Source organism: Branchiostoma lanceolatum, chromosome 9 (assembly GCF_035083965.1).
Source record: "Branchiostoma lanceolatum isolate klBraLanc5 chromosome 9, klBraLanc5.hap2, whole genome shotgun sequence".
Lineage (NCBI taxonomy): Eukaryota > Metazoa > Chordata > Leptocardii > Amphioxiformes > Branchiostomatidae > Branchiostoma > Branchiostoma lanceolatum.
In genome coordinates, this window is record NC_089730.1 from 5084423 (window position 1) to 5107307 (window position 22885).

General features: G+C 42.0%; 1 protein-coding gene across 5 annotated transcripts; it reads left to right on the top strand.

Annotated features, from left to right (window-relative positions):
* The first annotated feature begins 1333 nt into the window (after positions 1–1333).
* LOC136441753 (uncharacterized) lies at positions 1334–21487 on the top strand. 5 transcript variants are annotated; one of them, XM_066438208.1, is made up of 5 exons: positions 1334–1481; positions 12436–12598; positions 16913–17013; positions 17591–17718; positions 18817–21487. In XM_066438208.1, the coding sequence occupies exons 2-5, from the start codon at positions 12455–12457 to the stop codon at positions 19431–19433; spliced, it is 990 nt and encodes a 329-aa protein (XP_066294305.1). In that variant the 5' UTR covers positions 1334–1481; positions 12436–12454; the 3' UTR covers positions 19434–21487. The 5 variants fall into 5 exon arrangements, with proteins under 5 accessions (XP_066294305.1, XP_066294306.1, XP_066294304.1 ...); XM_066438209.1 differs by lacking the exon at positions 1334–1481 and adding an exon at positions 1728–1751; XM_066438207.1 differs by lacking the exon at positions 1334–1481 and adding an exon at positions 1788–1929.
* Positions 21488–22885: the final 1398 nt, after the last annotated feature.

The following is a 22885-nucleotide window of genomic DNA, read 5'->3' on the forward strand; positions in this document are numbered from 1 at the left end:
GGTCCAAACCCGTACCACTTACTCTCTGTTCGAAGATCTATCTACCACTCAAAAATCAGTTCCATAGCATGTCCAGAACACGAGGTATCAAAACAGGATTTTCCGCTGCAGTACCGTAAGAAGCCGCTAGGGGGGCCAAAGTCTAACCGTTTTCAGGTCTCGTCAAAACCTACCAACATACCAAATACCAAGACAATCCATCAAGGCATTCTCGAGTTATGCTGGTCCACTACACACACACAAACACACAAACGCTACCCTCTGCATAACCTTCTCGGCGAAGGCAATTATAGAGATAATCACCCTCTATCCCATTTTCAGTAGATACAGATTCAGGAATCTCCTTTTAGTGAATTAATGAGATAGCGACCTTCAATTAAGATAATTGTACCAAAATGACGTTACCACCTAGTTTTCCTAGTCGTTAGTCGTCCTAGGTTTAAATATAGTTGAATTTCTAATCAGAATTGAATACATGTGATAACTTTGGATCTAACAGCAAATATCAGCTGTGTGTCGTTGATTTTAAGATGACCTTAATAGTACATTAGTCATGAAAGCAAAGGAAAGTGATCTCGAACCAGTTTAGCTCAAATGAACTCAATGAACAAATGAGCTAATCTTCCACTGGTCGTGACAGATAAGACAGACGCTATGTACAGTATTTACAGGTTCATTGTACCGGGGAAATTCACCTAGCTCTTTTCGACAAGGCGGATATCATTTGGGGAAGGTGTAAATTCGTGGAACTCTAGTTGGCATTGCATTCCTTACGGATACAGTTACGTCTTCTTTAGCTATCCAGCTATCCTCACACACATACACACTAACACACACACACACTCATTACACACGCACACACAAACACACAAAAGCAAACACAAAAGCACACAGTCACATACATGCAAGCACACATACACACAGAGACACACAGCGCACACACAGTTACACGCACGCGCACACACACAACAGAACACACATACATGCAAGCACACAAACACAAATACACACATTCATTCATACACGCACGAAAACGCAAAGACACAGAGACCGACAGAGAGGAAGCTACGGAGGCGGGGAGCACACACACACACACACACACACACACACACACACACACACACACACACACACACACACACACATGTGCAAGGCAAGCAGACAGAGAGCCATGAGTTGAGTGAAAAGTTGAGTGAAAAGGAATTCAACAATGAAGAGCGGTCTAAACTAGAACAGCCCTACATGACCGAAAATTCTACTCTACTCTACTCCACTCTACTCTACTCTACTCACGAGTAACGTACCACCCCTCAACTCGTCTGGACTGAAATGTTGGGAATTCAAACGTGACACAACTGTATGTAAACGTTCGACGCTGACGTGTGTTTTGTTGTAATGTTGTTGTTGTTTATTTTGCACCTTCAAATCTACAACAAACACAGACGATCTGGAAAGCAGTAGAAGACATTTGCCATGCAAAGGTTTGTATTTTCTTTGTTTGCTTTTTATCCATGACAAAATGTTACCCGAGTTAGAATGTAGCATTTTTAGTACTGCAAATGTAACTGTATCCGTCTAGTTCAGCTTGCTCTGTGTAAATAACGTTATGTGACAATTCTACAAAACTGTCTATGAAAGGCTTCAAGTTTTCGGGTTTTGTAAACATTATGTCTAAGTTTGCCTTGCATATTTTCTGTGTGTTCACCCAAGGGATAGCCTTTTCGCGCCTTCAGGAAGACTTCCGTAAACAGGTGAGTGTTATGTCAACAGACTTGACGGTGGATCTTCGCGTTTCCTTCTATTGTGTGTGTCATCGTTTCCAAAAATATCTCAGCTTCCTCTTTTGTCCCGCATATTTCTGAGGGGTAAGTCTCCGAAGATTTTGTATTCCACTGGTAGCGGTTTGCTGTGGAAGGCTGTGGCCGATTTGTAAGTACAACAATAATTTTTTTTGAATGTGGGTCGAGTTCGAATCAATGTATGTTGGGCTGGTACAGTTTGTATGTGTCACGATGCGAGGGTTTGGGCGACGTAGCCATGGTTTCTTGGTATGTTAGACCAAGGACGTAGAATTTGGCAGCGGTTACATAATCAAAGTCTCTACCAGACTAACTACGCCGGCTATAGGGAGAATATTTGCCAGGGTTTCACTTGCGTGCTAGGATGGCAGATTGGATCCTCTCTCCGTAGCCGACTCCCTTAGCATACTATAACTCTATTTGGCCAATTTCTACTATTTTCCCAGCCATCCGCGGGGTCTGGTAGAAGCTAACATGACCATGTATGTAGAGACAATGCTTACGTGAGCATGAGTTTGGAAATTGTGGGATAAGGTAAGAAATGTGGATTGTGTGCAACTATGTTTGTGCACCCCCCACAACCCCCCCCCCCAAAAAAAAACACAGACTGACACAGAATAGCTACGAGAGGGTGGTTCCAAACATATTTTGACTGAATAATTTCTCATTTAGCGCCATCGCATATTCTCTAAATGTTCATATATCATAACAGCGTTTTTTTGTATATATCAGAACTTTATCATGACCCTAGATATTTTTTACGGGCAAAATAAAGCCAGGAAGCGTCTATTGCTTCCCACCAACTGTCTGAATATTCAAACTACGTTTCATAGAAAGTACGACAATAGTTGCTGTGGTTACCAGACTTTGGTTCGAAGTAGCCAGGTTTGCACTAAGTGTCGTGAGAGCGCCGGAAACGTAATTTATCAAATTAGCAAATAAGTCCATTCCCACAAAAAGGAAACCCTGTCTGTCCTATTGTTCTGTAAATAAGTGAGGTATGCCGACAGAGAGCTAATTCTCCAAGCAGATGTTAGGAAAGCAAATCGCTACTTTTGTTCTTCACCGTTTTTGTTACGAATGGCTTTCTTAAGTTAGAATTTTAGTTCCTAAAAAGTTCAAATTTTGCCTTTTTGCCTCTGTTGGGAGATTAGCTTTGACTTTTTTGTGGTAGTGTTGAGTTAAAGCTTCTGTGACAGCCATGCAACAAAGAAGTGCGCATATGTTTTCAGCGTAGTAAACAATTGTTCATGTTTGCACTCTGTGTCCGTTTGAACTCTCATGGCTAGCCTGGCTTGCAGACTCCCATTGGAAGGACGTTTTTTTTCTTGATTTTTTTTTTCTTATTACATTTTTTTTCCTTCTTTACACGTTCCTCTACCGGGCTGGCGAACCGATTACAGTAAGTTTGGCCATAAAAGAACACGTGAGCGATCAGAAATCAGCGTAGATAAGGCAAAAAAGCCATAGAAAATCGCCAGGCACCCTTTGGGCGGGGAAGGCCTATTAGGGATAGAGTTGGCACCCTGGCGCTCTTGGCAGCCGAACTCAATTTCAGTAATTAGGGGGGCGTGTGCTATCTGTGGCGGCGGTGCAAGTTGCTTCCCAGGCCGAAGGATTAGCGCCAGGAGCGCGGTGGTCTGGCACCAAGGCTACCTCAAAGTCTGCGTACGAGGCAAGCGCATACCCACCCTACGACCCTTACAGCTTACTCAACAGTAGAACGCCGTGCCTAGGCATGCTTATCAAATACGGCGCACCTGCAAGTCTATGGGGTACTGTTTAGTCGCCTGCGGGGATTTGAGGCTATTTATTTACGAAGGGATGGGGCTGGGATTAGGACTTCATGTTTCATGGGAGATTTGACATTGCTAGTTTCTACAAGAGTCGCTGACAAAATGATACACTGAATTGGCCAAATGCGATGACTGATTTATGCTGAAATGATTTGAATCCTGGATTGCAAATTGTCATGTTACCTTTTAGCAACATTGACTCTTAAATAAAATTCTACTACAGAACAGTATAATGTTATCGGACCAGGACCTTCGGTGTGTTTAGGGTAATGTTATATACGTTACTGTATTTCGTGGTACAAAAAAAATCTCCAGGTAGCTTTTTTTATTGTCGATAACATTGCTTTTTTACTTCTTTCTTGTTCTTAATTTTCCTAGTCTTTCTTGCAATGAATCTTCTGTTTTGTCTTCTTTTCTGTTCTCCTTCCATCGTTCCCTCAATCCTCTTAAATATGCACAAATGAAACGGAGCGCGATCCTCGTTTCCGGTTATTTGACCCACATGTTATTGTGACCCTTGCCCAACGCTTGCTAATGTACCAAACGAGCGTACAACAATATGCTTCACCCCTGTTGGTCGTCAGTGGGGCCGTTAAAACCTGTTGAACTGTCAACTAGAGAGAAAGGAGTGTGCGGTGAATGGCTAAAACCTCTTGAAGAGAGTGTCGAGTGAAAGAAAAGCACACATATTATCCCGAAACCCTGCACCGTAGCATGTTACACTCCCTTGACACTGAACCGTCGGTTTCTAAATCGTGCATTAACGCGTGACCGCGTCTCAGTCGCAGAGAAAACATAGCTCTTAACGAGGTTGTTACAAAGGAAAACACGTTTTTTTATTGACTGAACCTAATTGTCGCTGCAGTTGTATTTTTTGAACGCTAGAGGGCGCGCGCCGAGTTGTGACACCTGTCACAACCAGGTGGCAAGATGTCCACACAAAACATCTCCATATAAACCTTTTTCACAGCGAAAAATCACTCTAAATGAGGTTGTTACAAAGGAAAACGAGTTTTTATTGACTGAACCTAATTGTCGCTGCAGTTGTATTTTTTAACGCTAGAGGGCGCGCGCCGAGTTGTGACACCTGTCACAACCAGGTGGCAAGATGTCCACACAAAACATCTCCACATGAACATTTTTCGCCACCAATAACAACACAAGAAACTTATCAAAACGCCGTCGCATTCTATGTATTAACTTTTATGTCCTGGAATTTAAAGCAAGGCTATGATAAGGGTTTACTATAACATTTTCTGTAACAAGACAGTTCACGACACCGCCACAACTGTCGTAAGAATGTCGTAGCTGTCTTAAAACTGTCGTACGACAAATGCGACAGTGCCCATACTAACGCATTTCATACGCACGTGATAAAAAAATCATTACACTGAATCTTGCCCATGTTGAAATCATTTTAGATCATCTAGTGACGAGTACCAGGTCGTTTATATCAGTCGGCCTGGGCTGCCCGCCTTTTGATTTGGATAAGAAAGGCAGTTAATCGGTTACTATGTGTATAGCGCGCGGCCCACACAACAACTTGTCCATTCAGTGACTCCGGGCACAACCCGTTCGCTCAGGGATTAAAAAACACAGCAAGATTACGGCGGAATCAGAGCGAACAACAGAGGACTACGGCTTTGTGAGAGCACAACATTGATTTTCGACGGTGAAATCTCGGAGTTTGGACTTGTGAGGTCTCTATTTGTGGAGTGAAGGCGGCGCCACGGTTGTGGGCACATGTGTGATGTAGTCTTTGCTCTTCGTAACAGCAAGAGCGGGCAGGCGACAAGGGTGGCAAATACGTACGACTGTCCTCTGTACAACACCAAGCCAATGCTGGTAAGCTATCTAGTCTTTCAATACATGTATTCAAACAACGTTTTGTAGTCGTTTAACACGACTGCCACTCTATATAAAGCTAAAACACACGGGATAGAACGATTGGAAAACAGCTTGAATAGTTTGATCAGAGTGTGGGTGGGAAAGTATTCTGTGTGAACAGGGGTCGTGTACACATGACACAAGCGTTGCATTGTCACTTGGAATTAACTTACGGGCTTTGAGATTTCACAGACGGGTGAGTTGCGATTGAAATATGCCTTTCTTCGTGGTGGTAAAATTGCTAGGCACGTTTTTGTTTTATTCGGCATGTTTACAGATCTTCTTAAAGCCCGTTTCACATTCTTTGTATGACAGGTTTAGGATAGCAAATACGGGACAATCGTACGTGTGCAGTGGTGCAAAATTTAGCTATCGTGACAGAAATAAAGTTGTGGTAGACTCTTGTTGATGGTTAGTTCGGTTAAATCTACCCTAAAAAATGATCCAAGAACAGAAAAACTCGTACAACTGTGGCTAAACGTTTGTGTTTAATGTTTCAAGTTATAAATGATAATTGGAGTAGAGTAATTAAAATGTCGTGACGGGAAAAAAAGTTCTGTCAAAGTCACGCTGAAAAAAAAAGAATCCTATATGCCCCCCCCCCCCCCCCCCAAAAAAAAAACTCATTCAACTTCTGCTAGACGTATGTGTATAGTATTTCGACGTGCCCGGAGAAAAAAATGTCCAACAACAACAACAACAAAATCGTACGAATGTTGCTAAACGTATGTGTATGGTATTTAGAGTTTCCCTGTGTCATAAATGACACTGATAATTGTAGTAGAAACAGGTGTGCCCATTTGGGAGTTGGTGCCTTCCCCTGACAATACGGATCTACATTTGAATCCACCAATCTTATCTCACTTTTTATCTCCCATTGTTAATACAAGCTTAAGCATGTGGTAAACTCGGTACTAGCTAGCCGACAACATTTTCATAACACCTGGATTTAGTGGGACCAAAAACACTTTCTTTAAGCGGTCCTGACTGAATAGGAAAGTGATATAGAAGTTAATTTCCGTATATTTGCGAAGGGTGTTGTTGTACTGGACAATTGTCCGTCTTTTTTTTTTGCCAAATATTCTAGGTTTAACTTTAGATATGTCACCATTTTAATATATATAGCAATTCTACTACGTACATTCTGTTTTTAGTATGTCTTCCAGACTGACTTCGCTGGCTATAGGGAGAATAAATTGATTGCCAGGGAAGTTTTGCCGCCTAGGGGGAAATGTTAACCTTATCGTGGACTGACTCTACTTGCCAATTATTTCGATCCTCTTTTTGTCGAATTCTACGATCCGTACCCCCGTAGGAAGGCCTGGTTGAGGCTAGAGTGTTTTAGAGACTTTGTATGTAGATATGTCTAGCATTGGAAGATATAATCACGTTTTCAGATCCCCCCTCCCCCCTCCTTATGATAGACTGTTTTCTGAGAAAACACGGCGGTTAAGTCAGTCGCTAAACATAGTAACACGGATTTTCAAGAGAAGCTTTCTTGAACCAACAAAACGTACAGCGTCTTTTCGCACGGTCATCTGCAAACTACAAAATAGAATGCAAAATAAATCGTGAAATTCTGCTTATAAACAATTAATGCTAGCATGAGTAGATCTATTATATCTTGTCACAATTAGGTGGGGCTAGTCGTGAGTTCAGCATTTTTTTTCTAATGTTCAAGTCTGTAGCCTAATGTAGTTGTCCTTTTTACCTACGTAAAGGAGGTTTATCTCCTACGGAGGTATTGCGGTTGATAGTGTCTGTGTGTTCGCAACTATAACTCAAGATCCCTTGGATGCATTTGTATACACTTTGGCATGTCATCTGTTAGTATGGGCGAGGTGGTGCAAGTTGATTTTGGGCACTGTTTCTAGTTACTTGTAGTGTTATCGCCCTATGCATCAGTAAAAATGTATCACCCAGAAGAGAACAAAAATGTTTAAAATAAGCTCCAGAGGCGGCTGGAAAGAGTAGAAATTGGCCAAATAGACAGGAAAACATGAAAGAGGAGTTAGTTTGCTATAGGGGTACAGTTTGCCGCTCTGAATGGCTAGGATGGCATATTGGACCCTCTCTCCGTAGCCGACTCCCTTAGTATACTATTCACTCTATTTGGCAAATTTCTATTATTTTTCAGCCATCCGCGGAGCCTGGTAGAGGCTAGTTTAAAACCAAGGAGGTTTAAAATCGTTTTGATTTTAAACCTCCTTGGAGGGACCTACGAAATACGAGAAAGACAACATATTTGCTCGGAGATTCAGTCAGCTGGGTTTGGAAAAACACGGATTTAAGCAAGGAGGTTATTTTAACCTCCTTGATTTAAGTTAACACGACGAGCTATTGTCAGACGACGGCAGACGGTCGGACAAAACGACTGGTAAACCGTCCGATGAGTCAGATTTGCGTTGCCCGGGGCTCAAAGGAGGAAACGCCGAACAATTCCGTGCGTGTCATGGTCCAGAAATATTCTGAAGTTTTCAAAACAAAGAGATAGAAGATCACGGAAGGAAGGACATGGAACACACACAAACGTTTTCCCCTTCTGAGAAAGCGTCCGGACTTAAACGGGAGTTTCCCAGACAGTTTTTATGACGCAGACTTTAATTTATAGTACCTCTTCTTAGGACAGATTAAACACCAGGAAATATGAAGTGAAACATGCCAGAAAGTCAACACCAGTAAAATCGTTCAAGCTTCCTTATTTCGACTAGTCTACACCTCCCACAGTCTACAGGTGTGTGTATGCTACGCTGTATTTGAGGCGTCATCATCATTGGTCAGCTTTAATTGATTGACAGGTGGCCTGGACGTGTTTTTTCCTTCACTGGAACAGCTAGCCTCCACCAGACCTTCTTTCGTGAGTACGGATCGTAGAATTCGACAAAAAAGGCAATAATTGGCCAAGAGATTCGGTCCACGGGAATGTTAGCATTTCTATGGTAGCCAAACTACCCTGGTAAATTATTCTCCATATAGATTGCGTAGTTAGTAACTAGCGACAACCTCTCCTGTCTTTAAACAGCTGTTTGACACAATCGCCGTATGATTGTAATCTCCAAGCAGATGTTGGGGTGAAAGATCGTAATGTTTTTCTGATTGCAGGGCTTCAAATTTCTCTGACAGCTAATCGTCAATGAAACCCAGTAGTAAAAAAACACATTACGATCTTCCATCCAATATATCTGCTTGGAGATGATATCATTGATGTGTGTTGGATTAGGGCTTAATTTGTGAGTTATACGTTATTCGAGTGACGTCACGCTCTGACGTCACTTCCTAGTGTCCGAAGGGTCATGACACTCTTGCCGGCCAGACGTACACACGCTTGACGTGTTTTCAAAGTAAATATGGGAGGGGTATTTTCGTATGTCAGTGTGTTCCTAAGATCGAGCCCTATGGTGGCCAAACGTAAACTCCGGGCCACTCGCAAACTATTCTCCCTACAGCCAGCATATTTAGTCTGGTAGCGACTATATTTGTGTGCCGTTCCACACGCCACCAATCGCAACCCAAGAGACCATTACCGGTTCAGCCCGATACGAATGAGCTGCTCATTTTCTCTGCTAAACCTTGTACAAACACTTGTTCACATAGTGTCCGTGTATTGACCGTATAGAGTTCGTTTAGAGTCTTCAGACCCTTGTAGTGCCTGGTGGCGCATAGATAGGGCAGCAAGTTTCTTTGCTGTTTCAGAAGCAGGGTATATATTCAAAGGAAAAAGGGTTGCTAGCCCTTTCCCTTTACCTACTCGAACACGGGACCCCCATTTTACGTCCCTTCCGAAATGCGGGGCTGCCCCAACCGAGATGTCCTGGCCCCGGGACTTGAACCGGAGTTCCTTAAGTTACCAACTAATTGGAACCAAGAGCTCAACTGTGAGGCTCCTGGCGATAACGAAAACCATTTCAAAATTATTAGCCATGCAGGCTACAATGAAATATGTCCTATTTCCCAAGAAAAACCTCTTGTCGTATCTTTACCACATTTATTTGCCGTGGATTTCGTTATCAGATAATTGCTTAATCCTGTTTTTCCGCCACCCCTTCCATAACACTGATTACAACGTCGATTCCAGAATTTTTCTCATTTGTCACGCCCGAACTCACCTTTCTAACCCCTTCAGTTAACCCACCTGGACGTCAGGTAGGCCTTTAAAGTTAATCAATCAGAACAACGTTGCAAAGAGGCGCCGCGTGTTGGTTAATGTTTGGAGAAAGGTAAACTTCAACGTGACAAGAAACAGAAGAGTGGCCTGTACGCTAATGGAGACCGAGTGACCTCTACCCTTGCACAAGAGGTCTATTATTTCTACATTAGAAGATTGGGAAAAACATGTTTGTACGTGTGAACTTACACATACACACACACACATAAAATACAAACATAGTACACGATAGTAGCCTCTACCAGGCCCCGCGGATGGCTGAAAAAATAGTAGAAATTAGCCAAATAGAGTGAATAGTATGCTAAGGGAGTCGGCTACGGAGAGAGGGTCAAAAATGCCAACTGTACCCCTATAGCAGACTAACTCCTCTTGTATGTTTTCCTGTCTATTTGGTCAATTTCTACTCTTTTCAGTCGCTTCTGGAGCCTAGTAGAGGCTTAGTAACACGGTAGACCATGGTTGGGAAAGTTTTCCACTGGATTCCTGTGTTCGAGTTTCAGTTATCGCTTTATCTATAGTGGATCATAAAGTTTATGTACAAAGTATCATGAACAAGTAAACATTCGTTGGGAGAGGCAAATAATAATTCTGCCCCACTCTCAAAAAAAGACGTCTTCCCCAATTCCACTAGACGGCGATATCGATCGCACTGCGCGCTAAATTTGATTTGTTTAACCCGTGACTTCATAATTGGAATGGGGTTGTTTTTTATATAGTATATATCTTTTGATATGTCATTTGCAATATCATTGCTCATCCGTACATTTTGATAACCCTTTTTCAAATTTCTTCAGTGAACAAAATGGTAGAAAAAGTCGTACAAATGTTGTTTTTGTCACCAAGCCAGCCCCTCCCATTTCTTTTGAGCGACACCACAATGCTCGTGTCTAATTGGTTACCTGTTGAGTGGGGGCCAATTAGATTAACGCGATAATGATGGCTGTTCAGCTGCATGATTATAGGGGTCATCACAAGGGCCTATTACTAGTAATATCTCTGATAGCGCTGGCTGTTGTTGTAGTTTCATTCTTGCGTGGGACAGGCCAGCTTTCTATAGATCTTCATGTGTTACACCAGTTGAGCGCGATTGGTGTTACAAAGCAAACGTTGCAAGAGTTGTGGCGGTCACTTCGTGGTAAGTGTTTATTTTAGTGACTTGCTTGGTTAGTCGCTACCTGACAACATAGGTCGCTGGAAGGATTGTCGAAATGAGATCGCAAACTGGACTCCTATGGTCGGCTAAGTCCTCCGGCATCTTATCTGTCTTAATTTAGCAAATGTCTACTATTTTTACAGGTCCTTATGGAATCTATAAGACACTAGTGCTTGGTGACTATTCTTCAAGTAGTGGTTTCGGTGAAGGGGGGGGGGCTAGCTAGTTTAGTAGTTTTGGCCACGATTTCTTTGGAGCCACGACTGCCACGATTTTTTGGGTTTGAGGGAGGCAGAGGAAAAAAAATCACGGCCACTACTGGCCCCCGACCAAAAAACTCTGCTTGGAGAATACTTGGTGACTTTGTGACGGTTTTTAACGCTACTTAAACCCCGTAGGTGCGACTTGAAGAAATATGCACGCACGCCAAGATATCTAAAGCTTAAACGGCAAGTGGTTACACTCTTTCTTTAAGGGCTTCTTCAACCGCGAGGCGTTTAATTCCAAGAAAATAGAAAAATGCACTTAGTCAAAGTTTACCTTTGGCCTAAGTTTGCCAGCACCATGTTTCTTGACCTGTTAGCCTCTTCTATTGTATTATGTTGTCTAAACTTTGGACGTTATACCTGGCGAAAACAAAGATACGGCCGTCAGGTGATACTTGTTTTGATCGATTTATTGGTTTGTCTGTGTCTGTATTCCCAAAAAAGGTTTATTCTCACGGTCACTGTTGTGGCCACTGGTCACTAGTCGTGTGTCGTCCAGTGAGCCTATGATGTCCCTGATAATTTGGCCAATCACAACGTGTCTTCCTTACTCTTCTCGATAACTAGAGTGCTGGGTTCTTTTACGTGTAGAGATGTGTCGTGTGTGTTGGTATCTTTCACGTGTAGAGGTTTGACATGTGTGTTGGGTTCTTTTACGTGCAAATGTTTGACATGTGTGTTGGGTTCTTTTACGTGCAGAAGTTTGACATGTGTGTTAGGTTCTTTTACGTACAGATTACTGGCGTATGAGTTGGGTTCTTTTACGTGCAAATGTTTGACATGTGTGTTGGGTTCTTTTACGTGCAGAGGTTTGACATGTGTGTTGGGTTCTTTTACGTGCGGTGGTTTGGCGCTTGAGACTTACGCCTGAAGGTACCTCAGACACAGGGCCGCTGGCTTTACGTCACCATCCGAAATGACGAATGCAATCCCTTAGAATATGTTTATGGGACTTTTGGAGACCACTTTATACTAGTAGAGGCGCAAAGCAGTCTGGGTAAGGGGTTGAAGTCTGCTATCTCTTATCGCATTGTTACCTTCGCCAAGAAGGATATATTGTCGTATGCCAGCGTTCGTGTGTGTGTGTGTGTGTGTGTGTATGTGTGTGTGTGTGTGTGTGTGTGTGTGTGTGTGTGTGTGTGTGTGTGTGTGTGTGTGTGTGTGTGTGCGGTGTGTGTGCAGTGTGTGTGTGTGTCTGTTCTGTCTCTGTGCGATAACTCGATAATGCCTGGATGGATTGTCTTGATACTTTGTATGTGCGTAGGTCTTGATGAGACCTGGAAATGATTAGATTGTTGGCTCCCTCGTGACTTGTCATGGTACTGCAGTGTAACTCCCGGTTTTGATATCTCGGTTTTTCCCCGTGCAGCTGACCTAAGCGTGCGGAAATGCAGGACAGGATGAGTTCCAACGGCGTGACGTATCAGCCTCGCCGCCGAGCGGTCCCGACCGTTGCCGACATCGTCCGAAGAAGCGAGGAGAACCGAAGGTACAACAAGCGGTCCCAGGCTCGTCTCAACAACTCCTTAGAGGTAGGTTTTTCTTTCTTTCGTTCCTTCCTTTATTCCTTCCTTTATTCCTTCATTTATTCCTTCATTCATTCACTTTACCAAACCTTTATTCATCAATCCATTCATTCATTCGTTCAATCAGTGATTCGTCCACCCATACATTCATTGATTTTTCCATTCATTCATTCATTCATTCATTCATTCGCCGTCACTGACGAAAGGTAGTGGATGCTACCTGAAACGTCTGACCATTTCCAAATTTTATCCAGTTGCTTGAGTTAGTACTATTTGGCGTATCTTATTAACTGGATGTCTAACTTTCATCGATATGCATGGATTCATCCATTCATTTTTCCGTTGGTTCATTCGTCCACTCACTCATTCGTTTGTTAGTTTGTTCGTTCGTTCGTTCACAACCAAAGGATGTTGAAAATAGATGCCTGGTCAATCCGTTAATAGAGATGATATCTTGGCACAGTTCAAATAACGTAGTAAAGCGTTGAAATATCTTTATTTATTCATATACTTCAATTCACCACAAAATAAGGCTAATTGATAGCAACTCAGAAGTTTGGGGTTAAACTAACTGGATTGTGACGACAGACGCTTGTTCAACTTTGATAGATTGAGTGTTGTGTTCACAGTTTCAATGACTGTACCACTTTATCCTTGTGGTTAAAGCCCCTGTCACACTTGTGCGTATGTGTATCATCATGTTTTTAGTTTAGGTTAAGTTAGCAACCGAATAAGGGATTTCTTAGGTTCGAACACTAGGCTGCACAACGGTGGGTCAAAGTAGAAAACAACTTTTCCCCCGCAAACCTTACTTAAACCCAAAAAATGTTAATGCACAACTCACGCGCACTTGAATATACGCACAGGTGTGACAGGGCCCTAACGTGTCAACGCCCTTGCGTGCATACTGCCACTGCCCTAAAGCCTACAATTATCGGATTCTGTTGCGATTATGGGTTTTGACCTCTTTGTTCAGCATAAGTGGAAATGAGTACAGTGAAGTTTTATGTCTGTGTGTGTGTGCACACTGAAGTAGAAATAATGGGATATACGAGTTCTGTTCAAAGAGAGCACTGTACTAGCGACAAATAAGAACACTTGCTTAAACCTTCTGACTTTGAATTTTGAAAAAAAACAGCAACAAAAGTCGAATAAGCCCTCTAACTCCGACAGACAACTAATACTTACTTAAGCTCTGTAACTCTAAATGAAAACCAGGCAAGCAGTAACATTTACTTAAGCCCTCTAACTCTGAATGAAAATCCGGAAGGCAAAAAATGTCGAATAAGCCCTCTAACTCTGAATAAGAATCCGGCAAGCAACAAAAGTTGCTAAAGCCTTCAGACTTTTGCTTAATACCGGCATAGTTTACTAAATCTAACCAAATATCCGCAGGAATTTTAAACATTGACATTGAGGGTTGTTGGATTTAAGTTCGCCTTTGAAATGCTTATCAAAGTCTGGTCCTATAATCCACCATGAGTTTCCATATCTGGAGACAAAAGGTGTTTCCATGATTTCTTAGTTTTGCAGAAATTTGGTGGCTTAAAGTTTATTCGCCCGCTCAAACGTGTTTCCACAGCTGACAATACATTTATATAGTCAATCCGGGCTCGTAAAATTGGTATTTACAACTGTTGAACATTAGGCGAGCTTAAACAGATATTGTAAGAATTGTCTAGTTCCCATCTAAGGAGAAATTTTACTGAGCTTTTAGAGTAATGTACTTTTGTTTTTATATTACTGGTAAAAGTTAGATGTTCTGACCATGCTAGCCTGGATGACAGACTTTTCCCAAGGGCCTACACAGGCCAACTCCTCGGCTCTAAGGCCAACATGCCCCGAAGGATTTTCTACAATAGGGCCCCTGAGTTAGACCCTGAAAAACACAGGATTTTATTATATTTTATAGAGATCGGGGGTCTGGCATCCAGGCTATCAACAAGCCTGTTACGACAGTAACTGAATTTTTGTGGAGTTAGACCTTGACGTTAATCTCCAAGCAGATCCACACCGGGCGCGAAAATCGTATGTGCTAGACAGAGAAGGTCCAGTCAGCCAGAGAGGGTCCAATCAGCCCGGCTGATTACTTGAAGTAACAAATAGCGAAAATTACAGTAATTTAGGAAGCTACCCCTCCCCTTATATTGTGGTAATAATACTCAAGAATCAGTAAAACACTGTCGGCGGCAGACTTAGAGGAACTGTATCCGCTTCTTTACGAGTGAAACAACTAAGAACAACCTGAGGCCAAGACATTCAGGACCTCAGAACGTCTTTGTTACACTTCTTAGCTACTGACGTCTTGAGGCACGTGTTGGGCTATGTTGGCTTGGTAGTTAAGACAAGCAGTTCTAATCTTACAAGCTCTATTCTTCGGTAAAAATCTTATTTTAACCTCCTTGTTTGAACTAATCTTCGAATTCAAAACTGGAAGATTGGAGATGAGTGACATAATCTGTGCATTCCGGAAATGCATTAATACACATGAAGACACTTGTTTGTGTGTACGTGTGTTTTATAACGTTGTCTCTGGCAATCGACAATAAATTGGGAATACCCCCATTCCACTTGACAGCGACTGTGCTGCAACCTTGGTGAGACCTGAACTAAACTTGATTTGCGTAGACCTTAACTTCATAATTGACGTATCGTGCAAAACGTAAAAGTATGACTGAAAAGACAACAAAACACGTAAACAGCGTAAAAAGACTTATCTTTTATCTAACAAATTCGCTGTCAAGTCGCTCGGTCGCAGCGAGGTACCCATCCTAGTGGAATAGAGGTGTACTATAAAGCATTTTCAATATGATATAAATCACATTGTATATTGAATCAAACAGTGATTTGCGCTTCAAAAAACGTTCTTTGAGAAGGATTTTACGTTGAAATTTCTTTGTCAAGAGCAGCCAAAAAGATGGGAAATGGGAAACTACTTGACAGTTTATTAACTGTCAAGAACTGTCAAAAAGATAGCAACAGGGGAAAGTACATGACAGTTCATTAACTGTCAAGAGTTGTCAAAAAGATAGCAAAAGGGGGAAACTACTTGACAGTTTACTAACTGTCGAAAACTCAAAAAAGTAGCAAAGGGGGAAACTACATGACAGTTTATTAACTGTCAAAAACTTTCAAAAAGATAGCAGAAGGGGAAAGTACTTGACAGTTTTTTAAATGTCAAGAACTGTCAAAAAGGTAGCAAAATGGGTCAATTAGATAGCAGTTTTACTAACTGTGGTCTTTTTTGCGTAGAATATGAAGAAGTACACTCACGTCTTTGCTGTGGTGCGAATACTTAAGCAGTTTAGGGCCATGATCCGTACGGACTTGCGTGCTTAAATCCTAGCCTGTGGCAGGCTTAGACACACTAGAAGCTACATTTGTACTTAGATTTAGCAGGATAAAGCCTTTACTCAAATTGAGCGGAATATACCCTTAACTTTAATTGAGCCGGATAAACATAAAGCTTTCAAGGACAACCAACAAGGTGGCAAAACATGTAAAGAAAGACCTTTTCATTCACTTGGGATTAGTTTTAAATTGTAAAGCAATTTCGTCTTCTTTTCTTGCTGAAGATTTGTTACAGGCATCTGTACGCGTCTTCTGTGAACTACCTTACAACAAAAGCTTAAGAAAATTAAAGAATTTCTCCAAATCATTTTGTAACTCTATCTACAGTCCCTTTAATCTAGGTCCAACAAAGGTTGCTGGGTGATTATACAGATCAAAATTCACTTCACATATTTTGGACTTACAGTGCATCTAAGGAGATTTAAAGGCACCCCGAGCATTTTATGAGGCTTGAAAACTGGAAATATTCTAGTTGCTGTAATTTGTATGAAATTGACATTTAATGCCACTGTTTACCACATTTGCGTGCGGATTTCTTATCAAAAGTGCTCAAAAAAGGCACAGAAATAAACTACATGGTGATCTTTTAGTTTCACGCGCCTAGTGTAAATAGGCCGATACTATAGCCCCGCCCACCTCCGTTAAAACGTAGCAATGCAAAATAAAACATAAAAATGCAAATATTTGACGGACATGCAGTCACCCTCTCATTGGTCGAAACGCTAATTGTGATGGACAGTCAGGATCAGTCTATTTGATTAGGGCTTGGATATTCTATCAGTTCTCACCACACAACGACACTCCTTTAATGTCGATATGTAATGGTATAGTGTTATTGAAACTTACTATGAGTAGGAATGACTAGAAATTGGAGTTATTTTATTCAAGTTTTAAGCCTCATGGAATGTTCTTGATGCCTTTAAGAACCTCGAGGTCAACAATCTGACCGTCTTAACGTTTATCTTCTAGGGTTCGCACGGACTGGAAGCAGTTAAGGCGTATCAGCTTACCACTATGACGAAGGAGAAGAAGAGAATTGAACGGGAGTTGGAGAAGATACGAGAGGGAAGGTAGGTATCATTATTTACGTTTGTACTATGCAGACTCTTAGTCTACAACATAGCTTTTTAGAGTTCGTACCAGACTAACTACGCCTATAGGGAGAATGATTCGCTAGGGGAGTTTGGCAAACATAAGGTTTTATCTGCCACGTATATGTTACCCTTAATGTAAACTGCTTCTCTTGGCCAATCATTCACCTTATTTTTTCGGAATTTTACTATCCATAACCCCTCAAGAAGGCCTGGTATAGGCTACAGAGTATATGACTTGGATATGTTTATGGCTACAGAGTATATTTTGTGGATATAAGAAAAAAAGCATAGCAATGGTATCATGAATAAGATGTAATTAACCATGGGTTTGAAGAAAGACCGAGAGAAAATAAGAATAAAAGCATTCGAAGCCTTTTCAAACAAGTTGCTAGGGTGGTCCAAAATCTAATCATTTTGAAGTCTTAACCAGACCTACCAAATATGAAGACAATCCACCCAGGCATTCTCAAGTTATCGTGTTCACACACAAAGACACACGCACCTGAAAACATAACCTTCTTAGCTAAGGTGATGATAATCTTTATCTACACAGGTACAGTCAGCGTGGTCGCGGGTTCGGTACCCAGATCTCTCTACGCCAGTCATCCGGACAGGACGCAGAAAACGAGCGGGGCATCAGGCGCTCTGGACTGCCCGCTATCAGCCCACGCCGCGCTACAGGTGAGAGACCAGCTAGCCTGGAAACCATACCGTCGGGGGTTCCCCGATTAGCCTGGGTGCCATCCTATTTCTACCGGGGCTCCTACACTCGCCTCCCTCAAATTTTGAGGGAGGCGAGTGTAGGAGCCCCGGTAGAAATAGGATGGCACCCAGGCTGAGGGAGGCGAGTGTAGGAGCCCCGGTAGAAATAGGATGGCACCCAGGCTACTCCCCGATGTCTCTACGGCGTTTAGGGTGATGCCCGCCCGCCCAGACAGCTTAGCCCACTCGGTGGTGTGTTTACGGCCTTAGATTAAATTAGCTCGCACCCTACGGCAAAACTGTCTATGGCAGCTTAAGTAGAAAGGCTGCGAAATTCTATATGGCAGCTAAGTAGACAGGCTGACAGAAATGGCTGAATCATAAGCAGACTGGGCCCGGTAAAACAACCCTAAGCCGACCCCTAGGGGCTGGGACCAGGCTAGAGGCCAGCTAGTAGTCAGAGTACTTCAGTCAGAGATGGCAGACTTCCCCCCTTATCTACACTGCAGTCTGTGACCCTTCCTGAGAAAATCTAGTAGCGCTAGAGATTATGTGGCATAGCTACATTTTTCATATTAGTGTTCATATTGGGAACTCACAGAAACACACACACACACAGATCTTTCTTTAGTCACTGACGAAAGATAGCGGATGCTGTCTGAAACGTCTGGCTGTTTTATAAATTCATTCAGTTGCTTGAGTAACTATTTTTTGCACACATACTACACACCTAAACACAAACACACGCAGACAGACACACACAGCTACAGACACACACAGACGCGCGGGCGCACACACACATACACACTACACTTACACACAAACACACATACACATACACACACACATAATGATACTACGAATACACATACACATACATATACACACACAAATACACAGAGACAGACTGACACGCAGACAGACAGACAGACAGACAGATAGGCAGAGAAGCCAAGCCTAAAACAATATTGAACTTTGCGAGGTACAAGAAAAGACTCGATATACACAACAACAACAACAACATGGTAACAACGCATGATTCTGACCAAAGTTTCTATCCTTCTCATTCTTCTACAGCCGCTGTCAGTAAAACGACTGAACTGTCCTCATCACCGACTGACATCGAAGAAGAGCTCGAGCTGTCAAGAAAGTCTCGCGAGCTCAAGGCCATCTTGGAAGCACAAAACAAGAGCCTTCAAGAAAAGGTCAACCAATTCATCGGCGTGGACGAGAGGTCAAAGAGAAAAGCGCGAGATTCTCCGAGACTTCCGCGCGGCGAGAACGGCATGGAAATCAACATGGACGAAGTAAAGGAGTCCATAGCGAAAAGACTTGCTTCGAAAAGCAGCCTTGAAAGTACCGAAGAGCAACGACTAGACTCGGTTCCAGTGTTACCCGACATCCAAGACGCACCTGGTAAAGTGAATAGCTTAGTCGCGCCGGGATCTCAGAAGAAAAACGATCTCCAAAGCGTCGAAGACTTCTTAGCAAACCCGGTGTTTAATCCGGAGTTGTACGCACCTGACGGTCACGTGAGGACTTTACACACCTTACCGAACTTTAAAGACTCCTTCGATGAAGCTAAGAAGGCGAGATACTTAAGGATGGGGAAGGGAGAACTTCTGCCGAGCGAAGTACCGCTTTCTGTCAACGAGATCTTCGCTAAAAACGAAGAAATCGAAGCCTGGGAATAGGCATATCCCCGAAATATGAAGCACTTCATATAGTCTTTTCCCCTCCCATAGTTTTTAATGGCCATTATTTTTATCACTCTTGAAAATAGTTATGATCAATATAGACTAGAGCTATCTATGATATCTGACAGCAAAAGAGAAACTCATTTATTTTGTACATTAGTCAGTGCTTACGAAAGGGTTCATTGCAAAATCCGCGTTTGTTCAAAAGTTGACCGACAGGGCAGGCCTAAAGAAATACGTCAGTTGTACACTACAAAGCCATGTCCGTTGATTTAAACCGGAAATTCCAAACCGACTCTGACGGCGCGCCTGACAACGTTTACCGTTCGTCTGGCATGAGTAACCCGATGAGCAAGCCATTTTAATTCTCGTGCGTGATTGGTTGATAGCGGTTGATTTGATTAGTCATAGATTAGACTGACACGTTCGTTTCTTAGCACTCGTGCGTGATTGGTTGATAACGGTTGATTTGATTAGTCATTGGTTAATAGACTGACACGTTCGTGGTACTCGTGCAACGGTCAGTGTGCATAGACTGACACGACGTCGACCCGAACTCACGGTCACTTTCTACTTCAAGACGACTACAATACAGTAGTGTAAGATAGACAGATTTGATTAGTATGGGACGTGGCTCGAAAAGGGGAAAAATTCAGGACGATTCTTGCAAGCAGATGCCGCCATTTTGTTTTCGAACCTTTCGTTCCAAGAAAAAGACAACACAAGTACTGTATTGTTAAAAAGGGGGCGAAATGTAACGACCTGGTTTCTCATTTTAGGGTCCTAAACGCATAATTATGATAATTTGGGCCCCAATATCCCAATAACGCGAATTAACCATAATCTATTATTTTTTGAAACTCGAGAAAAATGGCGGGAAAACAAATACAAGTCTGTTCAGCGTTTTGGATAAAAATTTATCACCCTCTGCTCAGCAATAACCACAACTCTACAGTTTGTTGCAAAACAAAGTGCTAACGATTATTGGAATTTACGACTATACAGTGCAACTATGTAAAGACTACCACGCAATATATCACAGGGATATGTTCATATTTAGTTGTCTAGGTAGTTGATAGCCGGTTGTTGTATTGTGGTGATATCTTCATAACGACGCCGGCATAGACGGTCACTATAGACGGCAGAGAATTGATGTCTGGAAAGTTATGGGTTCCTTATCAATACATTACTCAAATTAAGAAGTACATTATTCAAAATAAGAAGGATATTATTTAGAGTACGAAGTGTATTATTATGCAGTTCAAGCCCTAGATAGATACATAATCTTGACTCTACAGTTAACGTTACATGTACCATGGACATTATTTTTCTTTGAATTTACCGACAGCACTTTTTGGACAAGTTTTTAGTGATTGACTTGTTAAACGAGATACAGTTAAGGATTTGGCATTTCATACAAAGTAGATACATTTCTTATCAATTACAAGAAGCCTTCTAGTTAAAATTGTGAATACATTTCACTGTAACAAGTTATATTACGATCATGTAAACATTTGATGTTTCAAATACGTACAATCGCTGTGCAAGAAAACCTTCGTCGTTACCAAAGACGTCCAAATATCAGAGGTGTTAAAAGAGAGAATTTTCAAGAAATATATGGTATATGTATATATGTAATGTTCAGGCCATTTTGAATCCATTGCTTGTACATATCAAGGCAACATTGCTCTGTATATAGTTGTCAAGTTGAAGTTATGAAATGTTATTATATACAAGTCGTAGCTTTTTAATCAAAAAAGGACGAGAGAGCGTCACATACTTTTTGACATTCGTCATTCATATTTGACAATTTTTTGTTGTAGCCTTGAGAATGAAAATGACGAAAAACATTTCGTTATGTCAAATTTGGTTTCAAAAATGTCGTTTTTCCGAAGCAGGCCCAGTCAGTACTTACCCGTCCGTAAGAGAAAGACAAATGTTCGAATCTCAGTGTGCAGACGCAGTGTCTATATTTACTCTGTAAACCTTTGAAGAGCCCCCCACCATGAACAAGTACCCCCAACTCGTTCAATAAAGCTAACAAAAACATGCCCAGCGCTGCGGTATAAAGTGTTGATTTTTGTTTCACGTTTTAGATATCTGAAAGCGGAATGGTGTTTGAATTAAGTTAGCTGAAGAAAGCTGCGGTTGGTAAATTTGAATGGCGGTATGCTAATCAATATTTAAATAGCGATAATGGGAGAAAGGGTGTCCAGGGTTAACAGCTGCAAAAAGACTGGGCTGTCAGGAAAAGCCATTGAGTCTTTCTCTTTCAATCTTTCAAAGTTTTGTTTATCAACAGAAACGCCCCTGCAGTTCCCAAAGAAACTGCCAGGCGAACCAGACATACACCACTTCTCCTCGACCCCCAAGACCTATCTGCTACCCGAAAATCATGACCATATATCAATAACAGACGTTCATCTGAAATACTAAGAAAGCCGCTAGGGGGCCAAAAATTGACCTTGACCTCCAGGCTCTTCGAGACCCAAACACGTACCAAATTTCACCTCAATCCACACATAGCTTCAACACACACATTCACAGAGAGAAAGAGAGGCAGAGAGAGAATCCAAAACCAATCCTCCCTCGCGGAAGTAAAGAGGCATTGTATACACCTTTATCACGCGACGGACATAGTAGAATGAAAACGAGGCCATTGTGGCAACATTAGACCCATCCTAACTGTCCACCACAATTAGCAGTTCAGCCAATGATTACCTGATAATTAAAGAATCGACCAATGACGAAGTGGCTGCATGACCGTCAAATATTTGCATTTCTATGTTTTTATTTTGCATTCCTACGCTATGACGGAGGAGGGAGTGGACTATGGGATCGGTCAATGGGCTCCAAATTGCTGCATCTTCTCTGTGCATTACATTGGATATGATATTGATAATTGGATATCATCTTTTGGAATTTTGTGTAATTTGGGAGGAAAACTAAATCTGTAGATTGTTTTTATTTCTTTGCCTCATTAGCCTTGTCTTCACTCTATCATGTCCGTTGTGTGACAAAGGCGTACAAACCCCCATTTTCTTGCCCTGTATTCATGAAAGGGCTGACAACACGTAGGCAGTCGGGATTTCCCTGGATTCAGACCGCCATTCATTAGCGGACTGCATCAGTTCCCATTCTTTGAGTGTAGGAAGTCAACTAAGGTGAAGGTTACGATTAATAATTGATGTATGTCGTCTCTTTTTAGACTATAGACCGATAGGGATTTGTACAAAACATCAATCTCCAAGCAGATACAGAATCTGTTGCTCGTTTTGCAAGATTTGTCGGCATACGTACTGTATGCCCCACACGAAGAGACGAAGACTAATAGAAAGATATACTCTCCAAGCAGAGGTTGGGTGGGAAAGTTGTGATCTTCTTCTGACTTGCCCCAATTTTTAACAGCTGGATAAAGAAAATCGTACAAAACGGCACAAAACATACGA

Coding starts and splice junctions, on each gene's coding strand:
- LOC136441753 (XM_066438208.1), top strand. CDS start 12,455: ATGCAGGACAGGATGAGTTCCAACGGCGTGACGTATCAGCCTCGCCGC. Junction 12,599..16,912: donor GTCTCAACAACTCCTTAGAG/GTAGGTTTTTCT, acceptor TTTATCTTCTAG/GGTTCGCACGGACTGGAAGC. Junction 17,014..17,590: donor GAGAAGATACGAGAGGGAAG/GTAGGTATCATT, acceptor TTATCTACACAG/GTACAGTCAGCGTGGTCGCG.